Here is a 26,837-nt window from a genome sequence, read left to right on the forward strand (position 1 = left end):
CCAGGCAAAACAAACTAAATCAAATTAAAAAGGAGTAAAGCAATATTCTACTTTCAAGGTTAATCATTAGAGCTGGCTTTCCCCCCCCCCCCCCCCCCCCCGCGCCCCCCCCGACTTTCTCCCCCACCCACTATTATTGCAAAAAACCATCTCACAATTCTTCGCACTGGTCAGCTGAGAACAAAGACTGTCAGGTTGGAATTGGTGAGCCGGGCTTGCAAAGAACTGCGGGAGGGGAACAGCAATGCCAGTGCTCCTGTGGTTGGGGTGTCCGTGAAAAGAGTGGCAGTTAACATCTCAGGAAAAAAAAAAAGAGAACAAAAATTCGGTTTTATAAGTGCCCTGCGTTGACAAGTGTGGTGGTCCTCTGCTGGTACCGAAGCAGCCACTACGAGAGACGCGGTGTGATTGTGCGGGAATCTGCGTATCCGCTGTCACTGGAACTGCTCCGGAAACTGTAGTGGTCATCGACATCACTGGCACTGCCAACACTGTCCAACTCCCCAGGAACAAACTCCATCCCTTCAATGTCAACATCAGCTTCTGCACAAGAGCAAAGAGGAGCAAAAGTGATTCTGTCTGAAGTCAAAGAAAGACTTGACTTACATTTACATAGCAGCCAGCGGGCACGTCCAAGCACTTCACAGCCAATGACATGCATTGGAAGTGCTCCAAGTGTCGGAATCAAATTAAAAAGAGTAAAGCAATATTCTACTTCCAAGCTAATCATTAGAGCTGGCTCCCCCCCCCCCCCCCCCCCCCAACCCTCCCCTTTACTTGCCCCCCCAACCACTATTATTGCAAAAAATCATCTCAATTCTTTGCACTGGTCAGCCAAGAACAAACAAATGTAGCAGCCCGTTTGTGCATAGCAAGCTCCCATAGAATCCCGACAGGAGGCCATTTGGCCCATCGAGCCTGCACCGACAACAATCCCACGCAGACCCTATCCCCGTGACCCCAGGTATTTACCCCGCGAATCCCCCTAACCTACACATCCTGGGACACTAAGGGGCAATTTACCATGGCCAATCCACCTAACCCGCACATCTTTGGACTGTGGGAGGAAACCGGAGCACCCGGAGGAAACCCACACAGACACGGGGAGAATGTGCCAACTCCACAGACAGTGACCCAAGCCGGGAATTGAACCCAGGACCCTGGCGCTGTGAGGCAGCAGTGCTAACCACTGTGCCACCCGCAAACAGCAATGTGATAATGGCCAGATCATCTATGTTCTGCAATGCTAATTGAAGGATAAATATTGACCAGGACACTGGAGATAATGTGTCTATTCGTATTATAGAAACTAGAAGCAGTAGGCCATTTGGCCCTTCGAACCTGCACCGCCATTCATTCTGATCATGGCTGATCATCCAATTCAATATCCTGATCCCCCCCCTTCCTCCCAAATCCCTCGATCCCTTTAGCCCCAGGAGCTATATCTAACTTCTTCTTGAAATCTCTCAACGTTTTGGCCTCAACTACTTTCTGTGTTAGTGAATTCCACACATTCACCACCCTCTGGGTGAAGAAATTTCTCCTCACCTCAGTTCTAAAAGGCTTGCCCCTTATCCTCAAACTATGACCCCTGGTTCTGGACTCCCCCACCATCGGGAACATTCTTTCTGAATCGCCTATCCTGGTTAGAATTTTATGAATTTCTACAAGATCCCCTCTCACTCTTCTAAACTCCAGTGAATATAGAAATCATAGAAACACTACAGTGCAGAAGGAGGCCAGTCAGCCCATCGAGTCTGCACCGACAACAATCCCACCCAGGCCTTATTCCCGTAACCCCACATATTTACCCTGCTAATCCCCCTGACACTAGGGTCAATTTAGCATGGCCAATCTTTGGAGTGTGGGAGGAAACCCACGCAGACACAGGGAGAACATGCAAACTCCACACAGACAGTGACCCAAGCCAGGAATCGAACCCGGGTCCCTGGCGCAGTGAGGCAGCAATGCTAACCCACTGTGCCACCCCAGTCTCTTGTCATATGACATCCTGCCATCCCAGGGATCAGCCTGGTAAACCTTCACTGTACTCCCGTGAATAGTAACACGAAATCTTTCACATCCACCCTCGCAGGCAGACGGGGCCTCAGTTCAACTTCTTTCAGTGCAGCACCCCCTTAATGGATGGCGTTTGATGGGCTGAATGGCCTTGTATCTGTCCTCGCCATGTACTCTGACAGGATTATTCCGGCAATCTGATCCTTTAGTTTGGAAAGTTTTTACTCTCTTGCCACCTCTCTCTCTCTCCCTCTCTCGACTCAGTCAGCTCCACGACTCCGCTATTGCTGGAGTGATTAAAACTGGGGGGTGTGCCAGAGGTCAGGCAGCCATCTCAGGAGTCACCGCCTCCCAGGGTTTGCTGCTGTGAACATTTCACACGGTCGATCTCTGCTCCTGCTAAGCTCATGATCTCACCTTGCTCAGAATCGGAGCGGTCAGTGGAAATGGCTGATCCCAGGCTATCAGTGCGAAGTCGCTCCATCCCCTGCACTGCCAGCTGCTCCAGCCGACGCCTTAGATACCGTCTCTCGCGCTGAAGCTGCTCCTTCTGGTGGAGGGCCTTCTTGTCTTGCTCTTCTAACTTCTGCCCAAGAGAAAAAGGAGCAATGAATGAAGACAGACTTGCAATTCTATAGCACCTGGCATGATCTCAGGAGATCCCAAAGCACTTTCCAGTCAACTGAGTACTTTTTGGCAAGTGTGGCCAATGTAGTGAACACAGTAGCTAATGTTGGCCTGAGGGATAAATATAGACCCAGGACTCAGCAAAGGACTCCCTTGCTCCGCTTCCAAATAGTGGTCATGGTATATGTTACACTCCTTCACTGTCACTGGGTCAAAATCATAGAATCGTAGAATCATACAGTGCAGAAGAGGCCCTTCAGCCCATCGAGTCCATACCGGCATGAGAAACACCTGAACGCCCATCTAATCCCGTCTGCCAGCACTGAATGTTATGATGTGCCAAGTGCTCATCCAGATACTTTCTAAAGGATGTGAGACATCCCGCCTCCACCACCCTCCCAGGCAGCGCATTCCAGACAGTCGCCACCCCCTGGGTAAAAAATGTTTTTCATCACATCCCCCCTTAAATCTCCTGCCCCTCATCTTGAACCCATGTTCCCTCGTGACTGACCCTTCAACTAAGGGGAACAGCTACTCCTTATCCACTCTGTCCATGTCCCTCAATCTTGTATACCTCGATCAGGTCACCCCTCAGTCTTCTCTGCTCCAAGGAAAAGAACCCAAGCCTATCCAACCTCTCTTCGTAACTTAAATGTTCCAACCCAGGCAGCATCCTGGTGAATCTCCTCTGCACCCCCTCCAGTGCAATCACATCCTTCCGATATTGTGCCGATCAGAACTGCACACAGTGCTCCAGCTGTGGCCTCACCAAAGTTCTATACAATTCCAACATGGCCTCTCTGCTTTAGTAATCTGTGCCTCGATTGATAAAGGCAAGTGTCCCATTTGCCTTTTTCACCACCCTACGAACATGCCCTTCTGCTTTCAGAGATCTGTGGATAAACACACCAAGGTCCCTTTGTTCCACAGAACTTCCTAGTGTCCTACCATTCACTGAACACTTTCTTTTCAAATTACTCCTTCCGAAGTGCATCACCTCTCAAAACCTTGGTTACTCCCTCCCTAACAGCACCGTGGATGTACCTACACCTCAGGGGCTGCAGCGGTTCACAGTGGCAGCTCAGCACCACATCCTCAAAGGCAGCTAGGGATGGGCAATCAATGCTGGCCCAGCCAGCAGCTCCTACATCCCATAGATAAATGTACAAAAGGGAGGGGGCAGACAGGAGCCTCGGTTTAATGTCTCCTCCAGAAGGCAGCTTCCTCTGACAGTGCTGCACTCTCAGAGCTGCACTGGTGTCAGCATGGACTTGGTGTTCGGTCCTGCAGTGGGACCGGAAACTACAACCTCCTGCTCACAGGATGGAGTGTGCTACCCAGAGAGCCACAATCCTTTCAGACACAGCCCATATCACACCAACAACACACTGTCTACAAATAAATCTCACCTCCCCTCTGGTTCTTTGGCTGGTGACCTCAGAAATTACTTCCTTTGTTTCAAAACAAAAACTTAGCACCTCAAAAAGTGACTGAAGAGGTGAATGTGAGAGTTTGCTGATTAAACAGGTCCTAAACAAGAAGTGAACTCAATCGAACAGTCTCGTTTATTTACCTTGATGTGAGTCCTCGCTCGCTTCAGTAGACTGAGAGTGGTGTGCCGCGAACAGTCTGGGCCAAGGGGCACGAGCTCCTTCAGCTGCTCCAAGTATAACCTCAGCTTAGCTCGCCTGCAATCAAAAACAGCAGAAGTCAATGCAGATGGTGTCCAAACGCCTGCACCTGTATCACAAAGATTCAGGTCCTGCTCAACTCTCATCAGCAAGATAAAAAGAGAGCCTCACAGCACCAGTGACCTGGGTTCAATTCCTGGAGTGTGTCACTGTCTGTGTGGAGTCTGCACGTTCTCCCCATGTCTGCGTGGGTTTCCTCCGGGTGCTCTGGTTTCCTCTCTCACTCCAAAGACGCTATGGTTAGGTGCATTGGCCTGAACGGGAGCCGGAGTGTGGCGACTGGAGGATATTCACTAACTTCATTGCATTGTTAATGTAAGCCTACTTGTGACACTCATAAATAAATTTTTAAAACTTAGTTGACCCAAAAGCTGGTGGGAGTGTTAAGACTGGCCATGTGCTTCTCCACCCAGAGGTGCACCCCATCACCCACACCTACTCTACCCCCCCCCCCCCTCCACTATGTGAAGTCAGGCAGAAACCATAGAAACTCTACAGCACAGAAAGAGGCCATTCGGCCCATCGGGTCTGCACCAACCACAATCCCACCCAGACCCTACCCCCATATCTCTACATATTTTACCTGCTAATCCCTCTAATCTACACATCCGAGGACACTAAGGGGCAATTTTAGCATGGCCAATCAACCTAACCCGCACATCCTTGGACTGTGGGAGGAAACCAGAGCACCCGGAGGAAACCCACGCAGACACGAGGAGAATGTGCAAACTCCACACAGACAGTGACCCGAGCCGGGAATCGAACCCGGGTCCCTGGAGCTGTGAAGCAGCAGTGCTAACCACTGTGCCGCCCGGTATAGGTATGTGGGCATGCACAGACATATGGGCACAGCATGTGTGCCCACACAGGCATGCGGCCTCCACACGTTATTACATTTGAGCTTCAAGTCCTGGGCAATCTTTGCGGTGATGATCTGTCCACCCAGGGCAATAGTATAGATCAAAACAGAGCCCCCCCCTCCCCCCCACCACAAGTGCTACAACAACCAGTTGGAAAGCTTGGATCTTGTAAGCCAATTAGTTATTTGACAATCACAGTGACCCTCTCAGACTGACGGGGGTTAACTGAAAGCAAGGAGGCACTCCCACCCACATAGAACATAGAACAGTACAGCACAGAACAGGTCCTTCGGCCCACGATGTTGTGCCGACCTTCATCTGAAACCAAGATCAAGCTATCCCACTCCCTACCATCCTGGTGTGCTCCATGTGCCTATCCAATAACCGCTTAAATGTTCCTAAAGTGTCTGACTCCACTATCACTGCAGGCAGTCCATTCCACACCCCAACCACTCTCTGCGTGAAGAACCTACCTCTGATATCCTTCCTATATCTCCCACCATGAACCCGATAGTTATGCCCCCTCGTAATAGCTCCATCCACCCGAGGAAATAGTCTTTGAACGTTCACTCGATCTATCCCCTTCATCATTTTATAAACCTCTATTAAGTCTCCCCTCAATCTCCTCCGCTCCAGAGAGAACAGCCCCAGCTCCCTCAACCTTTCCTCATAAGACCGACACTCCAAACCAGGCAGCATCCTGGTAAATCTCCTCTGCACTCTCTCCAGCGCTTCCACATCCTTCTTATAGTGATGTGACCAGAACTGCACGCAATATTCCAAATGCGGTCTCACCAAGGTCCTGTACAGTTGCAGCATAACCCCACGGCTCTTAAACTCCAACCCCCTGTTAATAAAAGCTAACACACTATATGCCTTCTTCACAGCTCTATCCACTTGAGTGGCAACCTTTAGAGATCTGTGGATATGGACCCCAAGATCTCTCTGTTCCTCCACAGTCTTCAGAACCCTACCTTTGACCCTGTAATCCACATTTAAATTTGTCCTACCAAAATGAATCACCTCACATTTATCAGGGTTAAACTCCATTTGCCATTTTTCAGCCCAGCTTTGCATCCTATCTATGTCTCTTTGCAGCCTACAACACCCCTCCACCTCATCCACTACTCCACCAATCTTGGTGTCATCAGCAAATTTACTGATCCACCCTTCAGCCCCCTCCTCTAAGTCATTAATAAAAATCACAAAGAGCAGAGGACCAAGCACCGATCCCTGCGGCACTCCGCTAGCAACCTGCCTCCAGTCCGAAAATTTTCCATCCACCACCACCCTCTGTCTTCGATCAGATAGCCAGTTACCTATCCAATCGGCCAACTTTCCCTCTATCCTACACCTCCTTACTTTCATCATAAGCCGACCATGGGGGACCTTATCAAACGCCTTACTAAAATCCATGTATATGACATCAACCGCCCTACCTTCATCAACACACCTAGTTACCTCCTCAAAAAATTCTATCAAATTTGTGAGGCACGATTTGCCCTTCACAAATCCGTGCTGACTATCCCGGATTAATCCGCATCTTTCTAAATGGTCGTAAATCCCATCCCCAAGGACCTTTTCCATCAATTTACCAACCACCGAAGTCAGACTAACCGGTCTATAATTACCAGGGTCATTTCTATTCCCTTTCTTAAACAGAGGAACAACATTTGCCACTCTCCAGTCCTCCGGCACCATCCCCGTGGACAGCGAGGACCCAAAGATCAAAGCCAAAGGCTCTGCAATCTCATCCCTCGCCTCCCAAAGAATCCTAGGATACATTTCATCAGGCCCAGGGGACTTATCGACCTTCAGTTTATTCAAAACTGCCAATACATCCTCCCTCCAAACATCTATTTCCTCCAGCCTATTAGCCTGTAACACCTTCTCTTCCTGAAAAACATGGCCCCTCTCCTTGGTGAACACTGAAGAAAAGTATTCATTCATCACCTCGCCTATCTCTACTGATTCCATACACAAGTTCCCACCACGGTCCTTGACCGGCCCTAACCTCACCCTGGTCATTCTTTTATTCCTCACATAAGAGTAAAAAGCCTTGGGGTTTTCCTTGATCCGACCCGCCAAGGACTTCTCATGTCCCCTCCTAGCTCTCCTCAGCCCCTTTTTCAGCTCATTCCTTGCTAACTTGTAACCCTCAATCGAGCCATCTGAACCTTGTTTCCTCATCCCTACATAAGCTTCCCTCTTCCTTTTCACAAGACATTCCACCTCTTTTGTGAACCACGGTTCCCTCACTCGGCCATTTCCTCCCTGCCTGACAGGGACATACCTATCAAGGACACCCAGTATTTGTTCCTTGAAAAAGTTCCACTTTTCATCAGTGCCTTTCCCTGACAGTTTCTGTTCCCATCTTATGCCCCCTAATTCTTGCCTAATCGCATCATAATTACCTCTCCCCCAATTGTAAGCCTTGCCCTGCCGTCCGGCCCTATCCCTCTCCATTGCAATAACAAAAGACACCGAATTGTGGTCACTATCTCCAAAGTTCTCTCCCACAACCAAATCTAACACTTGGCCCGGTTCATTTCCCAGTACCAAATCCAATGTGGCCTCACCCCTTGTCGGCCTATCCACATATTGTGTCAGGAAACCCTCCTGCACACACTGCACAAAAAGTGCCCCATCCAAACTATTCGACCTACAAAGGTTCCAATCAATATTTGGAAAGTTAAAGTCCCCCATGACAACTACCCTGTGACCCCCACACGTATCCATAATCTGCTTAGCAATTTCTTCCTCCACATCTCTATTACTATTTGGGGGCCTATAGTAAACTCCTAACAACGTGACCGCTCCTTTCCTGTTTCTAACTGCAGCCCATATTACCTCAGTGTGCATATCCCCCTCAAAGTGCTTTTCCGCAGCCGTTAAACTATCCTTGATTAACAATGCTACTCCTCCACCTCTTTTACCAGCTTCCCTACACTTACTGAAACATCTATACCCCGGAACGTCCAACAACCATTCCTGTCCTTGTTCTACCCACGTCTCCGTAATGGCCACAACATCGTAGTCCCAAGTAGCAATCCACGCCCCAAGTTCATCTACCTTGTTCAGGATGCTCCTTGCATTGAAGTAGACACACTTCAACCCACCTTCCTGTCTACCGGTACCCTTGACCTTGATACCTTCCCCAATACCTCACCACCCTCAACACTGACTTCCGGACTACAACTCCTTTTCCCACTCCCCTGACAAATTAGTTTAAATCCCCCTGAAGAGCCGTAGCAAATTTCCCTCCCAGGATATTGGTGCCCCTCTGGTTCAGGTGCACCCCGTCCTGTTTGTAGAGGTCCCACCTTCCCCAGAACGTGTTCCAATTATCCACGTATCTGAAACCCTCCCTCCTGCATAAAAGATATCCATTAATGTAGCACCTGTCACAACCTCAGGAGACTTAACAGACAATGAGATATTCTGGCAGTGCGATCACCATTGTAATATATGAAATGCTGCAGCCAATTTGTGCACAGCAAGCTCCCACAAATGGGAAATATTGATGCTGGTTGATGGATAACAAAGAATAGCCTAAAAGAGGGCATGTCAGACAGTGCAGCAACTTCTCAGTGTAGCAACTTCTCAGTGTTTCACTGGGTCGTGTCAACCTGGATTTGGGTGATGATGTCTGTGCAGACCGAACCCAGAACCTTCTGACTCTGGTGTGTGTTCGCAACGACACAGTAGCTGGCAACTCACCACAGAGCACGGAGTCCAACTCGAGAGGACCAAACTTAACAATAATTTCCTGACTCCCAAAACGGGGCAGGAACCATCTACCATTCAGCATCCAGACTGGCACACTATCAACAGGCAACTCTCAGAGGGGAAGGTGAGGTACTCAAAGGATACTTGCTAGAGTTACCACTTGCACAAGGAGGTGGTCAAGGATAAAGGCAGACTGAGGGTGCAGAGGGATCTGGGTGTCCGAGTGCTTGAATGGCAAAAGGCTGGTATACAGCAAGTAATGAGGAAAGCTAATAGAATGTTATTGTTCATTGAGAGGGAAATTGATTACAAAAGTAGGTAGGTTATGCTTTAGTTGTGCAGGGCATTGGTGAGATCACTGCAGTATTGTGTACAGCAGAACAAAGAACATTACAGCACAGCAACAGGTCCTTCTGCCCTCCAAGCCTGCACCGACCATGCTGCCTGACTGAACTAAAACCCCCTACCCTTCCTGGACCATATCCCGCTATTCCCATCCTATTCATGTATTTGTCCAGATGCCCCTTAAAACTCACTATCGTATCTGCTTCCACTACCTCCCCCGACAACAAGTTCTAGGCACCCACCACCTTGTGTGTAAAAAAAACTTGCCTCGTACATCTCCTTTAAACCTTGCCCCTCGCACCTTAAACCTGTGCCCCCCCCCCCAGTAATTGACTCTTCCTCCTTGGGAAAAAGCTTCTGACTATCCACTCTGTCCATGCCCGTCATAGTCTTGTAGATTTCAATCAGATCGCCCTGGTCTCCTTACTTAAGGAAAGATGTAAATGCGCTAGGAGCAGTTAGAAGGTCTGCTAGACTAATTCCAGGAATTGGGCAGGGGAGGCGGCCTTACGAAGAAAGGTTGGCGTGATTAGGTTTGTATCCACTAGAGTTCCGAAGAGTAAGAGGCAACTCGATCAAAACCTAAGATGCTGAGGGCTACTGACAGGGTGGATGTAGTCGGAGAATCTTGAACTAGAGGTCAATGTTTGAAAATACAGTCACTCATTTAAGACAGATGAACAAAGAACAATACAGCACAGGAACAGGCCCTTCGGCCCTCCAAGCCCGCGCCGCTCCCTGGTCCAAACTAGACCATTCTATTGTATCCCTCCATTCCCACTCTGTTCACGTGGCTATCTAGATAAGTCTTAAACGTTCCCAGTGTGTCCGCCTCCACCACCTTGCCCGGCAGCGCATTCCAGGCCCCCACCACCCTGTGTGTAAAATACGTCCTTCTGATATCAGTGTTAAACCTCCCCCCCTTCACCTTGAACCTATGACCCCTCGTGAACGTCACCACCGACCTGGGAAAAAGCTTCCCACCGTTCACCCTATCTATGCCTTTCATAATTTTATACACCTCTATTAGGTCACCCCTCATCCTCCGTCTTTCCAGTGAGAACAACCCCAGTTTACCCAATCTCTCCTCATAACTAAGCCCCTCCATACCAGGCAACATCCTGGTAAACCTCCTCTGCACTCTCTCCAAAGCCTCCACGTCCTTCTGGTAGTGTGGCGACCAGAACAGGGCGCAGGAGAATGTGTTTTCTTAGAGTTGAGTGTCTCTGGCACACTCTTCCGCAAATGACAATAAAAACAGAATATTTGAATATTTTTAAGGCAGGGGAGTGGGGCGCCATGATGGCCTAGTGGTATTATCGCTAGACCATCCAGAAACTCCGTTCTGGGGATCCGGGTTCGAATCCCACCACGGCAGATGGTAGAATTTGAATTCAATAAAATTCAAAAATTTAATTAGAAAAATATATGGAATTAAGCATCTACTGATGACCATGAAGCCATTGTCGATTGTCGGAAAAACCCATCTGGTTCACTAATGTCCCAAGGCTTTCTACAAATATGTCAAGAGTAAAAGGATGAGATGTGAAGGCATAGGACCCTTAAAAGGTGAAGGGGGAAAAGTTTGTGCGGAACCGTTCGAAATGGCGGAGCTGCTTAATGAATACTTTACCTCGGTATTCACGGTGGAAAGAGATCTGGGTGGTTGTACTGCTGGTTTGCGGTGGACAGAAAGGATCGAGCATGTGGACATAAAGAAAGAGGATGTGTTGGAACTATTGAATGGCATCAAGGTTGGTAAGTCGCCGGGACCGGATGGGATGTACCCCAGGTTACTGTGGGAGGCGAGGGAGGAGATTGCAGAGCCTTTGGCGATGATCTTTGCATCGTCGATGGAGACGGGAGAGGTTCCGGAGGATTGCAGATGTGGTCCCTATATTCAAGAAAGGGAACAGGGACAGCCCGGGAAATTACCGACCGGTGAGTCTAACCTCAGTGGTTGGTAAGTTGATGGAGAGGATCCTGAGAGACAGGATTTATGATCATCTAGAGAAGTTTAGTATGATCAAAAGTAGTCAGCACGGCTTTGTCAAGGGCAGGTCGTGCCTTACGAGCCTGGTTGAGTTCTTTGAAAATGTGACCAAACACATTGACGAAGGAAGAGCGGTGGATGTGGTCTATATGGACTTCAGCAAGGCGTTCGATAAGGTCCCCCATGCAAGACTTCTTGAGAAAGTGAGAGGGCATGGGATCCAAGGGGCTGTTGCCTTGTGGATCCAGAACTGGCTTGCCTGCAGAAGGCAGAGAGTGGCTGTGGAGGGGTCTTTCTCTGCATGGAGGTCAGTGACCAGTGGAGTGCCCCAGGGATCTGTTCTGGGACCCTTGCTGTTTGTCATTTTCATAAATGACCTGGATGAGGAAGTGGAGGGATGGGTTGGTAAGTTTGCTGACGACACCAAGGTAGGTGGTGTTGTGGATAGTTTGGAGGGATGTCAGAAGTTGCAGCGAGACATAGATAGAATGCAAGACTGGGCGGAGAAGTGGCAGATGGACTTCAACCCGGATAAGTGTGTGGTGATCCATTTTGGCAGATCCAATGGGATGAAGCAGCAGTATAATATGAAGGGTACCATTCTTAGCAGTGTAGAGGATCAGAAGGACCTTGGGGTCCGGGTCCATAGGACTCTTAAATCAGCCTCGCAGGTGGAGGATGCGGTCAAGAAGGCGTACGGCGTACTAGCCTTCATTAATCGAGGGATTGAGTTGAGGAGTCGGGAGATAATGCTGCAGCTTTATAGGACCCTGGTTAGACCCCACTTGGAGTACTGCGCGCAGTTCTGGTCACCTCATTACAGGAAAGATGTTGAAGCCATTGAAAGGGTGCAGAGGAGATTTACAAGGATGTTGCCTGGATTGGGGGGCATGCCTTATGAGGATAGGTTGAGGGAGCTTGGTCTCTTCTCCCTGGAGAGACGAAGGATGAGAGGTGACCTGATAGAGGTTTACAAGATGTTGAGAGGTCTGGATAGGGTAGACTCTCAGAGGCTATTTCCAAGGGCTGAAATGGTTGCTACGAGAGGACACAGGTTTAAGGTGCTGGGGGGTAGGTACAGAGGAGATGTCAGGGGTAAGTTTTTCACTCAGAGGGTGGTGGGTGAGTGGAATCGGCTGACGTCGGTGGTGGTGGAGGCAAACTCGTTGGGGTCTTTTAAGAGACTTCTGCATGAGTACATGGGATTTAATGGGATTGAGGGCTATAGATAGGCCTAGAGGTGGGGATGTGATCGGCGCAACTTGTGGGCCGAAGGGCCTGTTTGTGCTGTGGCTTTCTATGTTCTATGTCCTTTCGGGAAAGAAATCTGCCACCCTTACCTGGTCTGGCCTACACGTGACTCCAGACCCACAGCAATGTGGTTGACTCTCAACTGCCCTCTGAAATAGCCGAGTGAGACACTCAATTCACGGACAAGTGAGGATGGGCAATAAATGCAGGCCAGCCAGTGACACCCAAGTCCCATGAATGAAAAAGGTGGTGACAGGTTATCGGTAGATAGGAATATGGGGTTGGAGTTTCAATAAGATCCTGACTGATCTGATTGTATGTTGGAGCAGGCTCGAGTGGCCTGCTCCTGCTCCACATGCATATTCACTGATAAAACCCCACAAAACCTGAAAAAAAGTTAACTCTCTCCATAGATGCTGCCAAACCTGCTGAATATTTCCAGCATTGCGTTTTCTTTTCATTCCCCCTTCGCTGAAGAGGTTGCATTGCCGCAGTGAGACAACCCCAGCCACAAAACACAGGGCAAAGGCAATGCACAAGTGATGCTTCCTTGCAAATAAACATGTGCTGAGCGAGGGAAGAGATGGGGGAGGAATGACCCGACAGCCAGCATGACTCAATTCTGAAATTTTAACTCAATGAGAAATCTAGCAAAAAAGATAAAGGAGCCAGACGGAAAGCTCACTCACCTCCCTCTGAAGGCTGTGCAGGTCTGAGCAAACTCAAAGTGACAACAGAAAACACGAGGAGGAGGATAGAAAGTTCACTATTATCTTTGAAAACCCACAAACTGCTCTGTGAACTTTCACAGTCAGAGACAGCACAGAACCTGCTTTGATTCGTTGCCGAAACAAAAACCAAATGTAGTTTTAGAAAATAAACCCAGTGTCTCAAATAACCTTTAATGCTCCACACAAAATACTACTTCAAAATAGCCACTGCTGCATCAGTTAGAACACACAGTGGCAAGCACTGCTGCCTCACAGCGCCAGGGACCCGGGTTCGATTCCCAGTTTGGGTCTGTGTGGAGCTTGCACGTTCTCCCCGTGTCTGCGTGGGTTTCCTCCGGGTGCTCTGGTTTCCTCCCACCGTCTGAGAGACGTGCTGGTTAGGTGGAAATGACCCGAACAGGTGCCAAAGTGTGGCGACTTGGGAAATTTCACAGTAACTTCATTGCAGTGTTAATGTAAGCCTTATTTGTGACTAATAAATAAACTTTACTTATATTAGGACACAGAAAGATCCCAGAAGATCATAACAGGACAACAGGTCTGAGAGATTTTATAGTGTAGGGATGAGCGTTGGGCAGAAAACCAGGAACACACTGTCCACTTAGGTGACCATGGGATTTTTAACATCTTTCATTTCATACATTCAGCATCTTGAATGAACGTGCAATCCAAAAGTAGTAACTAGAGTTAGGGAGGGAATCCATCAGGCAAACCAGCCTCCCATCCATTGACTCTGTCTACACTACCCGCTGCCTTGGAAAAGCAACCGGCATAATCAAGGACCCCACGCACCCCGGACATTCTCTCTTCCACCTTCTTCCGTCGGGAAAAAGATACAAAAGTCTGAAGTCACGTACCAACCGACTCAAGAACAGCTTCTTCCCTGCTGCTGTCAGACTTTTGAATGGACTTGCCTCGCATTAAGTTGATCTTTCCCTACACCCTAGCTATGACTGTAACACTACATTCTGCACTCTCTCGTTTCCTTCTCTATGAACAGTATGCTCTGTCTGCATAGCGCGCAAGAAATAATACTTTTCACAGTATGCTAATACACGTGACAATATGAAATCAAATCAAAATATAGTGATGGAGGGGGAGAGAAAGAGAGAAACACAGTCAGTGCAAGACTGATGCAGAGCGCATTCAAGACCAACCAACAAGTTTCTTTAAGTATAATCGGGGAGGTGGTGGCATAGTGGGAATTGTCACTGGACTAGTAATCCAGAGACTAGAGACCCAGGGTAATATTCTGGACACCCGAGTTCGAATCCTACCATGGTGAATGGTGAAATTTGAATTCAATAAAAATCTGGAATTAGAATCATAGAATCCCTACAGCGCAGAAGATGGCCATTTAGCCCATCGAGTCTGCACCGACTGTCAGAGCATCTTACCCAGGGCCTCTCCACCGCCCTATCCCTGAAACCCCACATATTTACCATGGCTAATCCATCTAACCCGCACATCTTATGAAATCTGCTGCCCTTACCTGGTCTGGCGACTCCAGACCCACAGCAATGCCGAGGCAAACCATTCAGTTAGAGGGCAATTAGTCTATAGCAAGGTCAGCAATTGCTCCAACTGTGTCTCAAGTGTTGGTAGAGCTGCCCTCATCCTGGCAGGTGGACAGTATTCTATACTCCTTATAGACGGTGGGCCGGCTCTGGGGAGGCAGCGAGTTACTCGGTGCAGAATTTCCAGCCACTGACCCGTGGCATGAAATCACTGACTTGGGCGCGGCACGGTGGCACAGTGGGTTAGCACTGCTGCTTCACAGCGCCAGGGACCCGGGTTCGATTCTCGGCTTGGGTCACTGTCTGTGTGGAGTCTGCACGTTCTCCCCGTGTCTGCGTGGGTTTCCTCCGGGCGCTCCGGTTTCCTCCCACAGTCTGAAAGACGTGCTGGTTAGGGTGAATTGGCCATGCTAAATTCGCCCTCAGTGTACCTGAACAGGCGCAGGAGTGTGGCAACTAGGGGATTTCCACAGTAACTTCATTGCAGTGTTAATGTAAGCCAACTTGTGACACTGATAAATAAACCTTAGCTTTTTCAAAAAGAAAATTCAATGAAGGGATGCAGGCATCGCCAGCTTTTGTTGCCAGAGATGGGGATGGTGAGCTACCTTCCTGAACCGCTACAGTCCATATGGTGTAGGTACATCCACAGTGCTGTTAGGGAGGGAGTTCCAGGATTTTGACCCAGCGACACTGAAGGGACAGTGATACATTTCCAAGTCAGGATGGTGAGCAGCTTGGAGGGGAACTTGCAGATAGTGGTGTTCCCAGGTATCTGCTGCCCAAGGAGAGTTGGTGAGCTCCTGCACTGTACTTTGTAGACGGTATACACAGCTGCCAGTGTGCAGAATGGAGGGAGAGAATGTTTGTGGAAGAGATACCAATCAAGCAGGCTGCTCTGACCTGGATGGTGTCAAGCTTCCCGAGTGCTGTTGGAGCTGCACCCATCCAGGCATCAGGAAAATATCCCACAACAGTATTCTGTACTCCTGACCTGTGCCTTGCAGATCGCAGACAGGCTTTGGGGAGTCACTGCCACAGGATTCCCAGCCTCTGACCTGCTCTGGTAGCCACACTAGTTATATGGCTAGTCCACTTCCGTTTCTGGTCAATGGTAACCCCCAGGATGTTGATAGTGGGGGATTCAGTGATGGTAACCCCCAGGATGTTGACAGTGGGGGATTCAGTGATGGTAACCCCCAGGATGTTGATAGTGGGGGATTCAGTGATGGTAATGCCATTGAACGTCAAGGGGACTCACTTCTCTCCCCTCATCTGGAGTTTGTCTTTTGTCCCTACAGTGCAGAAAGAGGCCATTCAGCCCATCAAGTCTGCACCCACTCTCCAACTAGATACTTGAAGAGGGGAAAAGGGCGGTGAAGAACTAGTAAGTGCTATGACAGTGGTGACTAATTGGATGGTTCTTTCATGGTACTAGCACAGGCACAATGGGCCAAATGGCCTCCTTATGCCAAAATCCTAGGAGTGAAATGAAGGAAATTGGCTGGAACGGGTGGAGAAGGAAGGACCAGTATTAGAGGTTTACAGCATGGAAACAAGCCCTTCAGCCCAACTTGTTCATGCCGCCCATTTTTTTTAAACCCCTAAACTAATCCCAATTGCCTGCATTTAGCCCATACCCCTCTATACCCATCGTACCCATGTAACTGCCCAAATGCTTTTTAAAAGGCAAAATTGTACCCGCCTCTACTACTACCACCTCAGCAGCTTGTTCCAGACACTCACCACCCTCTGAGAAAATTGCCCCTCTGGACACTTTTGTATCTCTCCCCTCTCAACTTAAATCTATGCCCTCTAGTTTTAGACTCCTCTACCTTTGGGAAAAGATATTGATTATCTAGCTGATCTGTGCTCTCGTTATTTTATAGACCACCATAAGATCACCCCGAAGGCTCCCCCGCTACAGGGAAAAAAGTCCTAGACTATCCAGCCTCTCCTTACAACTTAAACCATCAAGTCCCGGTGGCATCCTGGTAAATTTTTTCTGCAATCTTTCTAGTTTAATAATATCCTTTCTATAATAGGGTGACCAGAACTGTACACAGTATTGTTTTGATTCAATTCCCTCTCTCTCTCAGGAATGCACGCTAGGACTGTCTTATTATATCTTGCTGCCTTGCTAATAAACCAGAGATGGCAAATTTGAAATACAGTTTATAAAAATCTGCAAATAAAAATCTGGCATCACTAAAAGTGCTCAAACTTCTCAACTGTTGTAAAAACCCACCTGGTTCACTAATGTCCTTTAGGGATGGAAATCTGCCATCCTTACCTGGTCTGGCCTACATGTGATTCCAGATGGTTGATTCCTAACTGCCCTATGAAATGGCTGAGCAAGACACTCAGAAGTTCTACAGTCATACAAGACTGAGGTCATTCGGTCCATTATATCCATGCTGGCTATCCGTAGAGCAATCCTGTCAGCCACATTCACCCTGCTCCATCCCCATCGCTCTACAAGTTCATTTCTCTCAAGAGCCCATTAAATTTTAGTTGTTTCCAAACAGCTGCAAAGAGTGATGCTCACAGTGGTTCAACATAAAAGCCCACCATCACCTTCTCAGGAGGTGGTGTTTTGGTCTCAACTACATTCTATGGTAGTGAATTCCACACATTCACCACTCTCTGGGTGAAGACATTTCTCCTCACCTCAGTTCTACCCCTTATCCTCAAACTATGAACCCTAGCTCTGGACTCTGTTACCATCGGGAACATTCTTTCTGAATCTACCCGGTTCGAAGAGAGAGGTGATCTCACCAAACTTTAAAAATTCTAAACTCCAATGAACATAATCCTAACCAACTAAATCTCTCCTCATATGACAGACCTGCTATCCCAGGAATCAGCCTGGGATGAGCAACAGTAACCTGATAGATAACCAGGGTGTTGATAAGGTTGATGTAGGGAAGATGTTTCCATCTGAAGCCAAGACCCGTTCCCCACATCATTCAAGTCCACTGGTCATCAGTGGCTGCTGGTCTACAACCACGGGGACACAGTCTCAGGAAACAGGGAGCCATTTAGGACTGAGATGAGGAGAACTTTCTTCACTCAGAGATTGGTGAACCTGTGCAATTCTCTACCCCAGAGGGCTGTGAAAGCTCAAGTGAGGATGTCAAAGACAGAAAACGATAAGATTTCTAGATACGTATGACATCAAGACAGTGGGAAAAATCAGCAGAGAGATCGATGACCAGCCACAAGCTGTTTAAAAGGTGGAGCAGGCTTGACGAGCTGAATGGCCTCCTCCTGAGGCCTCCCCCTATTTCCTCTTAAAGAGGAGCAATGTCCAGCTTTTACATTTCCTCCTGTTAGGGACATGAGGTCTATCTTAGTCCACCTTCTACCATGCTGGTAATGAGCTACAACAATAATCACAACTTAACCAATCTCCATCACTTTGTCTACAACAGACCCAAACATGAGGAGAGCTTTGTTCCAAAGTGACCTGCTCCTCCCAAGCACATTACACTTAGCAAATCACAACTCAAATTACTCACATACCATCACGCCAAACTGTTACTCTCAGAAACAACAAAATCTCTAATCCGCCTTTGAGTGAATCAGTATTAATCCCATCCGTGCCCACTCCCGAGGGAGCCCCTTCCACAGGTTGGCCACTCACTCACTGAAATTTTGTTTCTACGGAGACGTTTTGCTGCCCCACCCCCCCGTTCTACACATCTGGACAAGGTGAACAGGTTCTGATGATCAACATCATCTAATCCGAGCTCCGAATGACCACTCGACCTTCCTCTCACCCAGAGTGAACGCCACCCAACAAGACAAGCTGCCATGTACCAGGAAGCACCAGAACCATCTCAGGGTCTTAACAGCATTGGGTGGCTCAAGGTTTTTTAAAGTTTATTTATTGGTGTCACAAGTAGACTTACATTAACACCGCAATGAAGGTACTGTGAAAATCCCCCAGTCGCCACACTCTGGCGCCTGTTGGGGTACACCGAGGGAGAATTTAGCATGGCCAATGCACCCTAACCAGCACGTCTTCCGGACTGCTGTCAATTGACCATTGTCAATTGTTTTAAATCCAGCACAGTTGGCGAGATCTGGGACACGCTGTCTAAAAGGCCATTGGAAGCAGATTCAATATTAACTTTCAAAAGAAAATGGGAGGAAACCGGAGCACCCGGGGGAAACCCACACACAGACACGGGAAGAACACGCAAACTCCACACAGACAGTCACCCAAGGCTGGAATTGAACCCGGGGCCCTGGCGCTGTTAGGCAGCAGTACTAACCACTGTGCCGCGGGGGCAGGGGGAGGGGGGGGGGGGGCTAATGTTAGACAAGTCTTAACAGTATTGCAAACTCCTCATGAAGGTTAAATTAGGAATGGTGGTGGTGGGGGGGGGGAAATCACTGTTGATTTCAACCAGCTTCACCACCGTATGTGTTCGCATTCCAATGCACAATAGACCGCAATGACGCAGCTCTTAAATCCACAACACAGCCGTTCCAGAATCTACCCTCAATCCCAGTTTCTCCACACTCACCTGTGCTTCTCCAGCTCATTGTGCGAGGACCTGCAACAAAAAATAAAAAAAAAAACCCGTTAACAACCTAAGAGATTGAAGCAATTGGTTTCAGAACCAGATGTTGAGAATTTTATTTTTAAATCCAGCACAGTTGGCGAGATCTGGGACACGCTGTCTAAAAGGCCATTGGAAGCAGATTCAATATTAACTTTCAAAAGAAAATGGAGTAAATACAAGATGGGGGAAAATTTGCAGAATGAGTGGGAAAGAGCAGGCCGGGAGCATGGAACTAACTGGATGGCCGAACGGCCTCCTTCTATACTTGCTGATCATTTTTAAAATTTCATGGGATGTGGGCGTTGCTGGGTAGGCCAGCATTTATTGCCCGTCCCTCATTGGTGGTGGTGAGTTGCCTTCTTGAAAAACCACAGCTCCCGAGATGTAGGTACACCCACAGCGCTGTTAGGGAGGGAAATGATTCTATGACTCAAATAAAACTTTGGTTTGTATCTAAACTATCTAATTCAGTAGGTCACTGGAGAAAATGTCTGGCAAAGCTTCTTGAACCTTGCAATAGAAGGAAGCTGAAATAATTTGAAGAATTAGTATTGAGGGAGATGGTGCCATGCTGGTAATATCACTAGACTGGTAATAGAACATAGAATCCTTACAGTGCAGGAGGAGGCCATTTGGCCCATCGAGCACAATTCCACCCAGGCCCTATTCCCGCAATCCCATGTATTTACCCTGCTAGCCCCCTGACATTAAGGGACAATTTACCACGGCCAATCACCATAACCCACACATCTTTGGACGGTGGGAGAAAACCGGAGCACCCGGAGGAAACCCACGCAGACACGGGGAGAATGTGCAAACTCCAGTGAGCCTAGGGCAGATTCGAACTCGGGCTCCTGGCACTGAGGCAGCAGTGCTAGCCACTGTGCCGCCCCCAAATCTAGAGACCCAGGGTAATGCTCTGGAGACTTGGGTTCAAATCCCACCACGGCAGATGGTGCAATTTGAATTCAATAAGAAAATCTGGAATTAAAGGTCTAAGTGAAACCATTGTCAATTGTTGTAAAAACCCATCTGGTTCACTCATGTCCTTTAGGGAAGGAAATCTGCTGTCCTTACCTGGTCTGGCCTACATGTGGTTGACTTTTAAATGCCCCCTGAACAAGGACAATAAATGCAGGCCCAGCCAGAGACGTCCACATCCCATGAACAAATAAGAAAAACAAGTGATCATTGATATGGTGCGGCACGGTAGCACAGTGGTTAGCACTGCTGCCTCTCAGCACCAGGGACCTGGGTACGATTCCCAGCTTGGGTCACTGTCTGTGTGGAGTTTGCACATTCTCCCCGTGTCTGCATGGGTTTCCTCCGGATGCTCTGGTTTTCTCCCACAGTCCAAAAGACGTGTGGGTTAGGTGAATTGGTCATGCTAAATAGCCCCTTAGTGTCAGGGGACGAGCTAGAGTAAATGCACGTGGTTATGGGGATAGGGCCTGGGTGGGATTGCAGACTCGATGGGCCGAATGGCCTCCTTCTGCACTGCAGGATTCTAAGATTCTATATCTGTTTATTTCTAATGCTATCAGCATGTTGAGGGTTAGAAGGCCAGTCTGCTTCACCCTCTGCTTGGCAGCCTAACCAATGGACACCATTATACTGTTAGCAGCTTTTATTTCATTCACTCACTGAGATACGAGTGTGATTGGCAAGGCCAGCATTTATCACCCAATCTTAGATGGCAGCGAGTAACTGAGAATCTGCTAGACCATTTCAGAGGGCTATTCAGAGACAGCCCCTTTGCTGTGGCTCTGAAGTCACATGTAGGCCAGACCGGGTAAGGACGGCAGATTTCCTTCCCTAAAGGACATTGGTGAACCAGACGGGCTTTTACAACAATTCACTAGTTTCACCATCACCATTTCGAGATTAACCTTTCATTCAGGGTTATTTAATTAATTGAATTTAAATTCTTCCGCTGGTGAGATTTGATCATTACTGGGTCATTATGTCCTGGCCTCTGGATTAACAACATAATCACCATGCCAACCGTACACCTCATACTCTGCACTCATGGATCATTGCCATGGCAACAACATTCACACCTTCAGGGTGGGTAGGGAAGACCTTGTGTTGCTCGGACCTACCCATCAGTGGGTGGGAACACTATGGGAAGCTTGGATATCATCGAATATGGTTATAAACACATGACTCTCGGCATCCTCCACTGCGACCTTCAAATCCCAGTAACCCATGGATCATTCAATGCGGGGAATGGAGGTGGGGATCAGGCTAACATAGGCAAGGCTGAGAACACGGGCTTACATCCCACCATGGATGCTGGTGGAATTTCAGCGCAATTAATAAATTCAATTGATTAATGAAAAAATCTGGAGCTGTTAATTGTTGTAAAAACCCATCTGGTGGGGGAGGAAATCTGCCATCCTTAGCCTTTCTGGCTGAAGTTTAAGCTTATTTATTAGTGTCACAAATAGGCTTACATTAACACTGTAATGAAGTTACTGTGAAAATCCCGTAGTCGCCACACTCGGACGCCTGTTCGGGTACACTGGGGGAGAATTTAGCATGGCCAATGCACCCTAACCAGTACGTCTTTCAGACTGTGGGAGGAAACCGGAGCACCTGGAGGAAACCCACGCAGACACGGGGAGAACATGCAGACTCCGCACAGACAGTGACCCAAGGCCGGGAATTGAACACAGGTCCCTGGCGCTGTGAGGCAGCAGTGCTAACCACTGTGATCCCATGCCTACATGTGACTCTGGTGCCCACATCAATGTGGCTGCCTCCTAACTGCCCTCTGAAATGGCCTAGTCAGCCACTCAGCTCAAGGTCAATTCGAGATGGACAACAAATGACCCCTCAATCCCCTGCAGCAGCAATTGGCCTCAGTGCCTTTACCATCCGACCACTCCTTCTCATTAGCCTTGAGGGCACATATCAGTAGGCTATTCGACTAGAGGCGGAAGCAAGGAGGGGGGAAATTAAATTGCAAAATGCTAGCCAGTGACCTCTGCTGGGCCTCCATTGCTATGTCAGGTAAAGACAGAGGAACAACCACCACAAAGTAGTAGACAGGAGCAAGGAACAGTTCCCCAAGAGTTCCCAGCTCCAGGGGAGATAACTTTTAAAAAAAAAAACTGCACAGCCTTCTTACACTACCAAACATCTACACTTTTGGGATCAAGTTATGGCAAACCCACTTTTCATTTGTTGGGCAAAAACTGTGCCGAGTTGCATCAGTGACAACACCTAGAGCTGGAGGAAGTCGAGCTTACTCAGGCCTGAATCACACCAGGCAGCAGACAATCCCTGGCTGCATTCATTTTCAATAAAAAGCTCACTCTGTGACAAGACGACACAGGTCTGGCTGCCCTGCAAAGTCTGACATCAACACCGGAACCGACCCCACCCTCCCTCCCTCACTCTCCCCCATCCCAGACCTAACCCACAGTCATTCACAACAGTGCTACAAATTTCAGAAAAGCCCAATACAACCCTGGAGGGAAATAAACTTGCAGGGCTACGGGGGTAGAGCAGTGAGAGTGGCTTGCTCCAGAGTGCCAGAAGGGATCTGATGAGCCAAATGGCTTTCTACTGTGTGCCATACTGACCCCATGAAAAAGTCTTTTGTTTAAATCATACAAATCGAAACAAGTCGACAAACACAGAAAATAAATCTTGGGACCCAACCACATGAATTGAACTTTGCAAAGTCAACACTTTGGACAGCAGGGGTGGCACAGTGGTCAACACTGCTGCCTCACAATGCCAGGGACCCAGGTTCAATTCCGGCCTCAGGTCACTGTGTGGATGTTCGCACATTCTCCCCGCGTCTGCGTGGGTTTCCTCCGGGTGCCCCGGTTTCCTCCCACAGTCCAAAGATGTGCAGGTGAGGTGGATTGACCATGCCAAATTGCCTCTTGGGACACGAAGATGTGCAGGTTAAAGGGATTAGCGGGGTAAATGTGTGGGGTTACGCAGATTGGGCCTGGGTAAAACACTTTCAGGGAGTCGGTGGAGACCCCTTCTGCACTATAGCAATTCTATGATTGGGTGGATGTGGGCATCGCTGGAAAGGCCAACATTTGTTACCTATCCCCAATTGCCTTGGAAATTGGCAGCTCTTGATTGGGAGAGGCTGTTTGAGGGTAAATCCACATCTGGCATGTGGGAGTCTTTTAAGGAACAGTTGTTAGGGCTACAGGACAGGCATGTGCCTGTTAAAAAGGATAGGAAGGGTAGGATTCGAGAACCGTGGATAACCAGGGAAATTGAGGGACTGGTCAAAAAGAAAAGAGAGGCGTATGTTAGGTCCAGGCAGCTAAAAACGGAGGGAGCTCTGGAGGAGTACAAAGAAAGTAGGAAAGAACTCAAACAAGGAATTAGAAGGGCAAAAAGGGGTCACGAAATGTCCTTGGCAGACAGGATTAAGGAGAATCCCAAGGCATTTTATTCATACGTTAGGAACAAAAGGGTTGTCAGGGAAAAAAATCGGACCTCTCAGGGACAAAAGTGGGGAATTATGCTTGGAGCCCAAAGAAGTAGGGGAGATCCTAAATGAATACTTTGCGTCGGTATTTACAAAGGAGAGGGATGTGCTGACTGGGAGTGTCTCGGAGGGGAGTGTTGAACCGTTGGAGAAAATCTCCATTACAAGGGAGGAAGTGTTAGGTTTGTTAGAGAATATAAAGACTGACAAATCCGCAGGGCCTGATGGAATCTATCCAAGGCTGCTCAGGGAGACGAGAGATGAAATCGCTGGGCCTCTGACGCAAATCTTTGTCTCGTCACTGGACGCAGGTGAGGTCCCAGAGGATTGGAGGATAGCTAATGTGGTTAAGAAGGGTAGGAAGGATAACCCGGGTAATTATAGGCCGGTGAGCTTGACGTCTGTGGTGGGGAAGTTGTTGGAGAAGATTCTTAGTGATAGGATGCATGCGCATTTAGAAAGGAATAAACTCATTAACGATAGTCAGCATGGTTTTATGAGAGGGAGGTCATACCTCACTAACCTGGTGGAGTTTTTTGAAGAAGTGACCAGAATGGTTGACGAGGGAAGGGCCGTGGATGTCGTCTATATGGACTTTAGTAAAGCATTTGACAAAGTCCTTCATGGTAGGCTGGTGAAAAAGGTTGGATCTCATGGGATAAAGGGGGAGGTGGCTAGATGGGTGGAGAACTGGCTTGGTCACAGAATAAGAAGTTTAACAACACCAGGTTAAAGTCCAACAGGTTTATTTGGTAGCAAAAGCCACACAAGCTTTCGGAGCTGCAAGCCCCTTCTTCAGGTGAGTGCTGTATTGTTCTTTGTTCTTTGAGAAGGTTCAGGAGGCACTTAAGAGTCAGCCACATTGCCCTGTGTCTGAAATCACACATCAGCCAGACATAGTGCAAAAACACAATAGAGAGGTCACTCTGCCCCACAAGCCGGCTGGGCCAGTAACAGAGGCACGATTCGCCCCCCCACCCCCCCAAAAAGGTGCATTAGTGAACCAGATCGGTTTTTAACAATAATCGAATCCCAAAATCATTTCGGCATTGGAGGCAGCCATTTGGCCCATCGTGTCTATGCTGGCTCTCCGGGAATGAGAAACTTACATGGCGGTAAATAACGGGAGCTTGCAACTGGAGTTGCACCAGAAGATAGTGATGGATACATGGAAAATGGAAAACGAGAGAGGGTAAGATTGTAAATTACAACAGTGTGTAGGTGCGAGAGTGCAAGAGTGCGAGTGTGCAAGGGGGGGTGCAAGGGTGCGAGTGTGCAAGAGGATGGGGCGCAAGGGTGCGAGTGTGCAAGAGGATGGGGCGCAAGGGTGCGAGTGTGCAAGAGGAGGGGAGCAAGGGTTCGAGAGGCGTGCGCAAGGGTGCGAGTGTGTAAGAGGGAGGGGCGCAAGGGTGCGAGTGTGCAAGAGGGAGGGGCGCAAGGGTGCGGGTGTGCAAGAGGGAGGGGCGCAAGGGTGCGGGTGTGCAAGAAGGAGGGGCGCAAGGGTGCGAGTGTGCAAGAGGGAGGGGCGCAAGGGTGCGAGCGTGCAAGAGGGAGGGGCGCAGGGGTGCGAGTGTGCAAGAGGGAGGGGCGCAGGGGTGCGAGTGTGCAAGAGGGAGGGGCGCAAGGGTGCGAGTGTGCAAGAGGGAGGGGCGCAAGGGTGCGAGTGTGCAAGGGGGCGCAAGGGTGCGAGTGTGCAAGGGGGTGCAAGGGTGCGAGTGTGCGAGAGAGGGGGCGCAAGGGTGCGAGTGTGCATGGGGGCGCAAGGGTGCGAGTGTGCGAGAGAGGGGGCGCAAGGGTGCGAGTGTGCGAGAGAGGGGGCGCAAGGGTGCGAGTGTGCGAGAGAGGGGGCGCAAGGGGGCAAGATGGGGGGGCGCAAGGGTGCGGGTGTGCAAGGGGGCGCAAGGGGGGGGCGCGAGGGTGCCGGGGGGGGGGGGCGCGAGGGTGCCGGGGGGGGGGGCGCGCGAGGGTGCCGGGGGGGGGGCGCGCGAGGGTGCCGGGGGGGGGGGGGGGGGGGGGCGCGAGGGTGCCGGGGGGGGGGGGGGGCGTGAGGGCGCGGGGGGGGGCGCGAGGGCGCGAGGGGGGGGCGCAAGGGCGCGAGGGGGGGGCGCAAGGGCGCGAGGGGGGGGCGCAAGGGCGCGAGGGGGGGGCGCAAGGGCGCGAGGGGGGGGCGCAAGGGCGCGAGGGGGGGGCCGCAAGGGCGCGAGGGGGGGGCCGCAAGGGCGCGAGGGGGGGGCGCAAGGGCGCGAGGGGGGGGCGCAAGGGCGCGAGGGGGGGGCGCAAGGGCGCGAGGGGGGGGCGCAAGGGCGCGAGGGGGGGGCGCAAGGGCGCGAGGGGGGGGCGCAAGGGCGCGAGGGGGGGGCGCAAGGGCGCGAGGGGGGGGCGCAAGGGCGCGAGGGGGGGGCGCGAGGGGGGGGCGCGAGGGGGGGGCGCGAGGGGGGGGCGCGAGGGGGGGGCGCGAGGGGGGGGCGCGAGGGGGGGGCGCGAGGGGGGGGCGCGAGGGGGGGGCGCGAGGGGGGGGCGCGAGGGGGGGGCGCGAGGGGGGGGCGCGAGGGGGGGGCGCGAGGGGGGGGCGCGAGGGGGGGGCGCGAGGGGGGGGCGCGAGGGGGGGGCGCGAGGGGGGGGCGCGAGGGGGGGGCGCGAGGGGGGGGCGCAAGGGCGCGAGGGGGGGGCGCAAGGGCGCGAGGGGGGGGCGCAAGGGCGCGAGGGGGGGGCGCAAGGGCGCGAGGGGGGGTCGCAAGGGCGCGAGGGGGGGCGCAAGGGCGCGAGGGGGGGCGCAAGGGCGCGAGGGGGGGGCGCAAGGGGGGGCGCAAGGGCGCGAGGGGGGGGGCGCAAGGGGGGGGCGCAAGGGCGCGAGGGGGGGCGCAAGGGCGTGAGGGGGGGGCGCAAGGGGGGGGCGCAAGGGCGCGAGGGGGGGGCGCAAGGGCGCGAGGGGGGGGCGCAAGGGCGCGAGGGGGGGGCGCAAGGGCGCGAGGGGGGGGCGCAAGGGCGCGAGGGGGGGGCGCAAGGGCGCGAGGGGGGGGCGCAAGGGCGCG

General features: G+C 50.5%; 1 protein-coding gene across 1 annotated transcript in view; it reads right to left on the reverse strand.

Moving 5' to 3' along the window:
* Nucleotides 1-311: 311 nt before the first annotated feature.
* Nucleotides 312-26,837, reverse strand: part of mxd4 (MAX dimerization protein 4) — a 42,098-nt gene continuing 15,572 nt past the window's right edge. Inside the window, exons 3-6 of the mRNA XM_078215200.1 lie at nt 19,299-19,328; nt 4,220-4,334; nt 2,437-2,605; nt 312-543 (exon numbers count right to left, since the gene is read on the reverse strand). Of these exons, the coding sequence (XP_078071326.1) occupies nt 389-543; nt 2,437-2,605; nt 4,220-4,334; nt 19,299-19,328 (469 nt within the window). The 3' untranslated portion in view covers nt 312-388. The remainder of the gene's footprint in view (nt 544-2,436; nt 2,606-4,219; nt 4,335-19,298; nt 19,329-26,837) is intronic.

This window comes from Mustelus asterias, chromosome 6, assembly GCF_964213995.1.
Source record: "Mustelus asterias chromosome 6, sMusAst1.hap1.1, whole genome shotgun sequence".
NCBI lineage: Eukaryota > Metazoa > Chordata > Chondrichthyes > Carcharhiniformes > Triakidae > Mustelus > Mustelus asterias.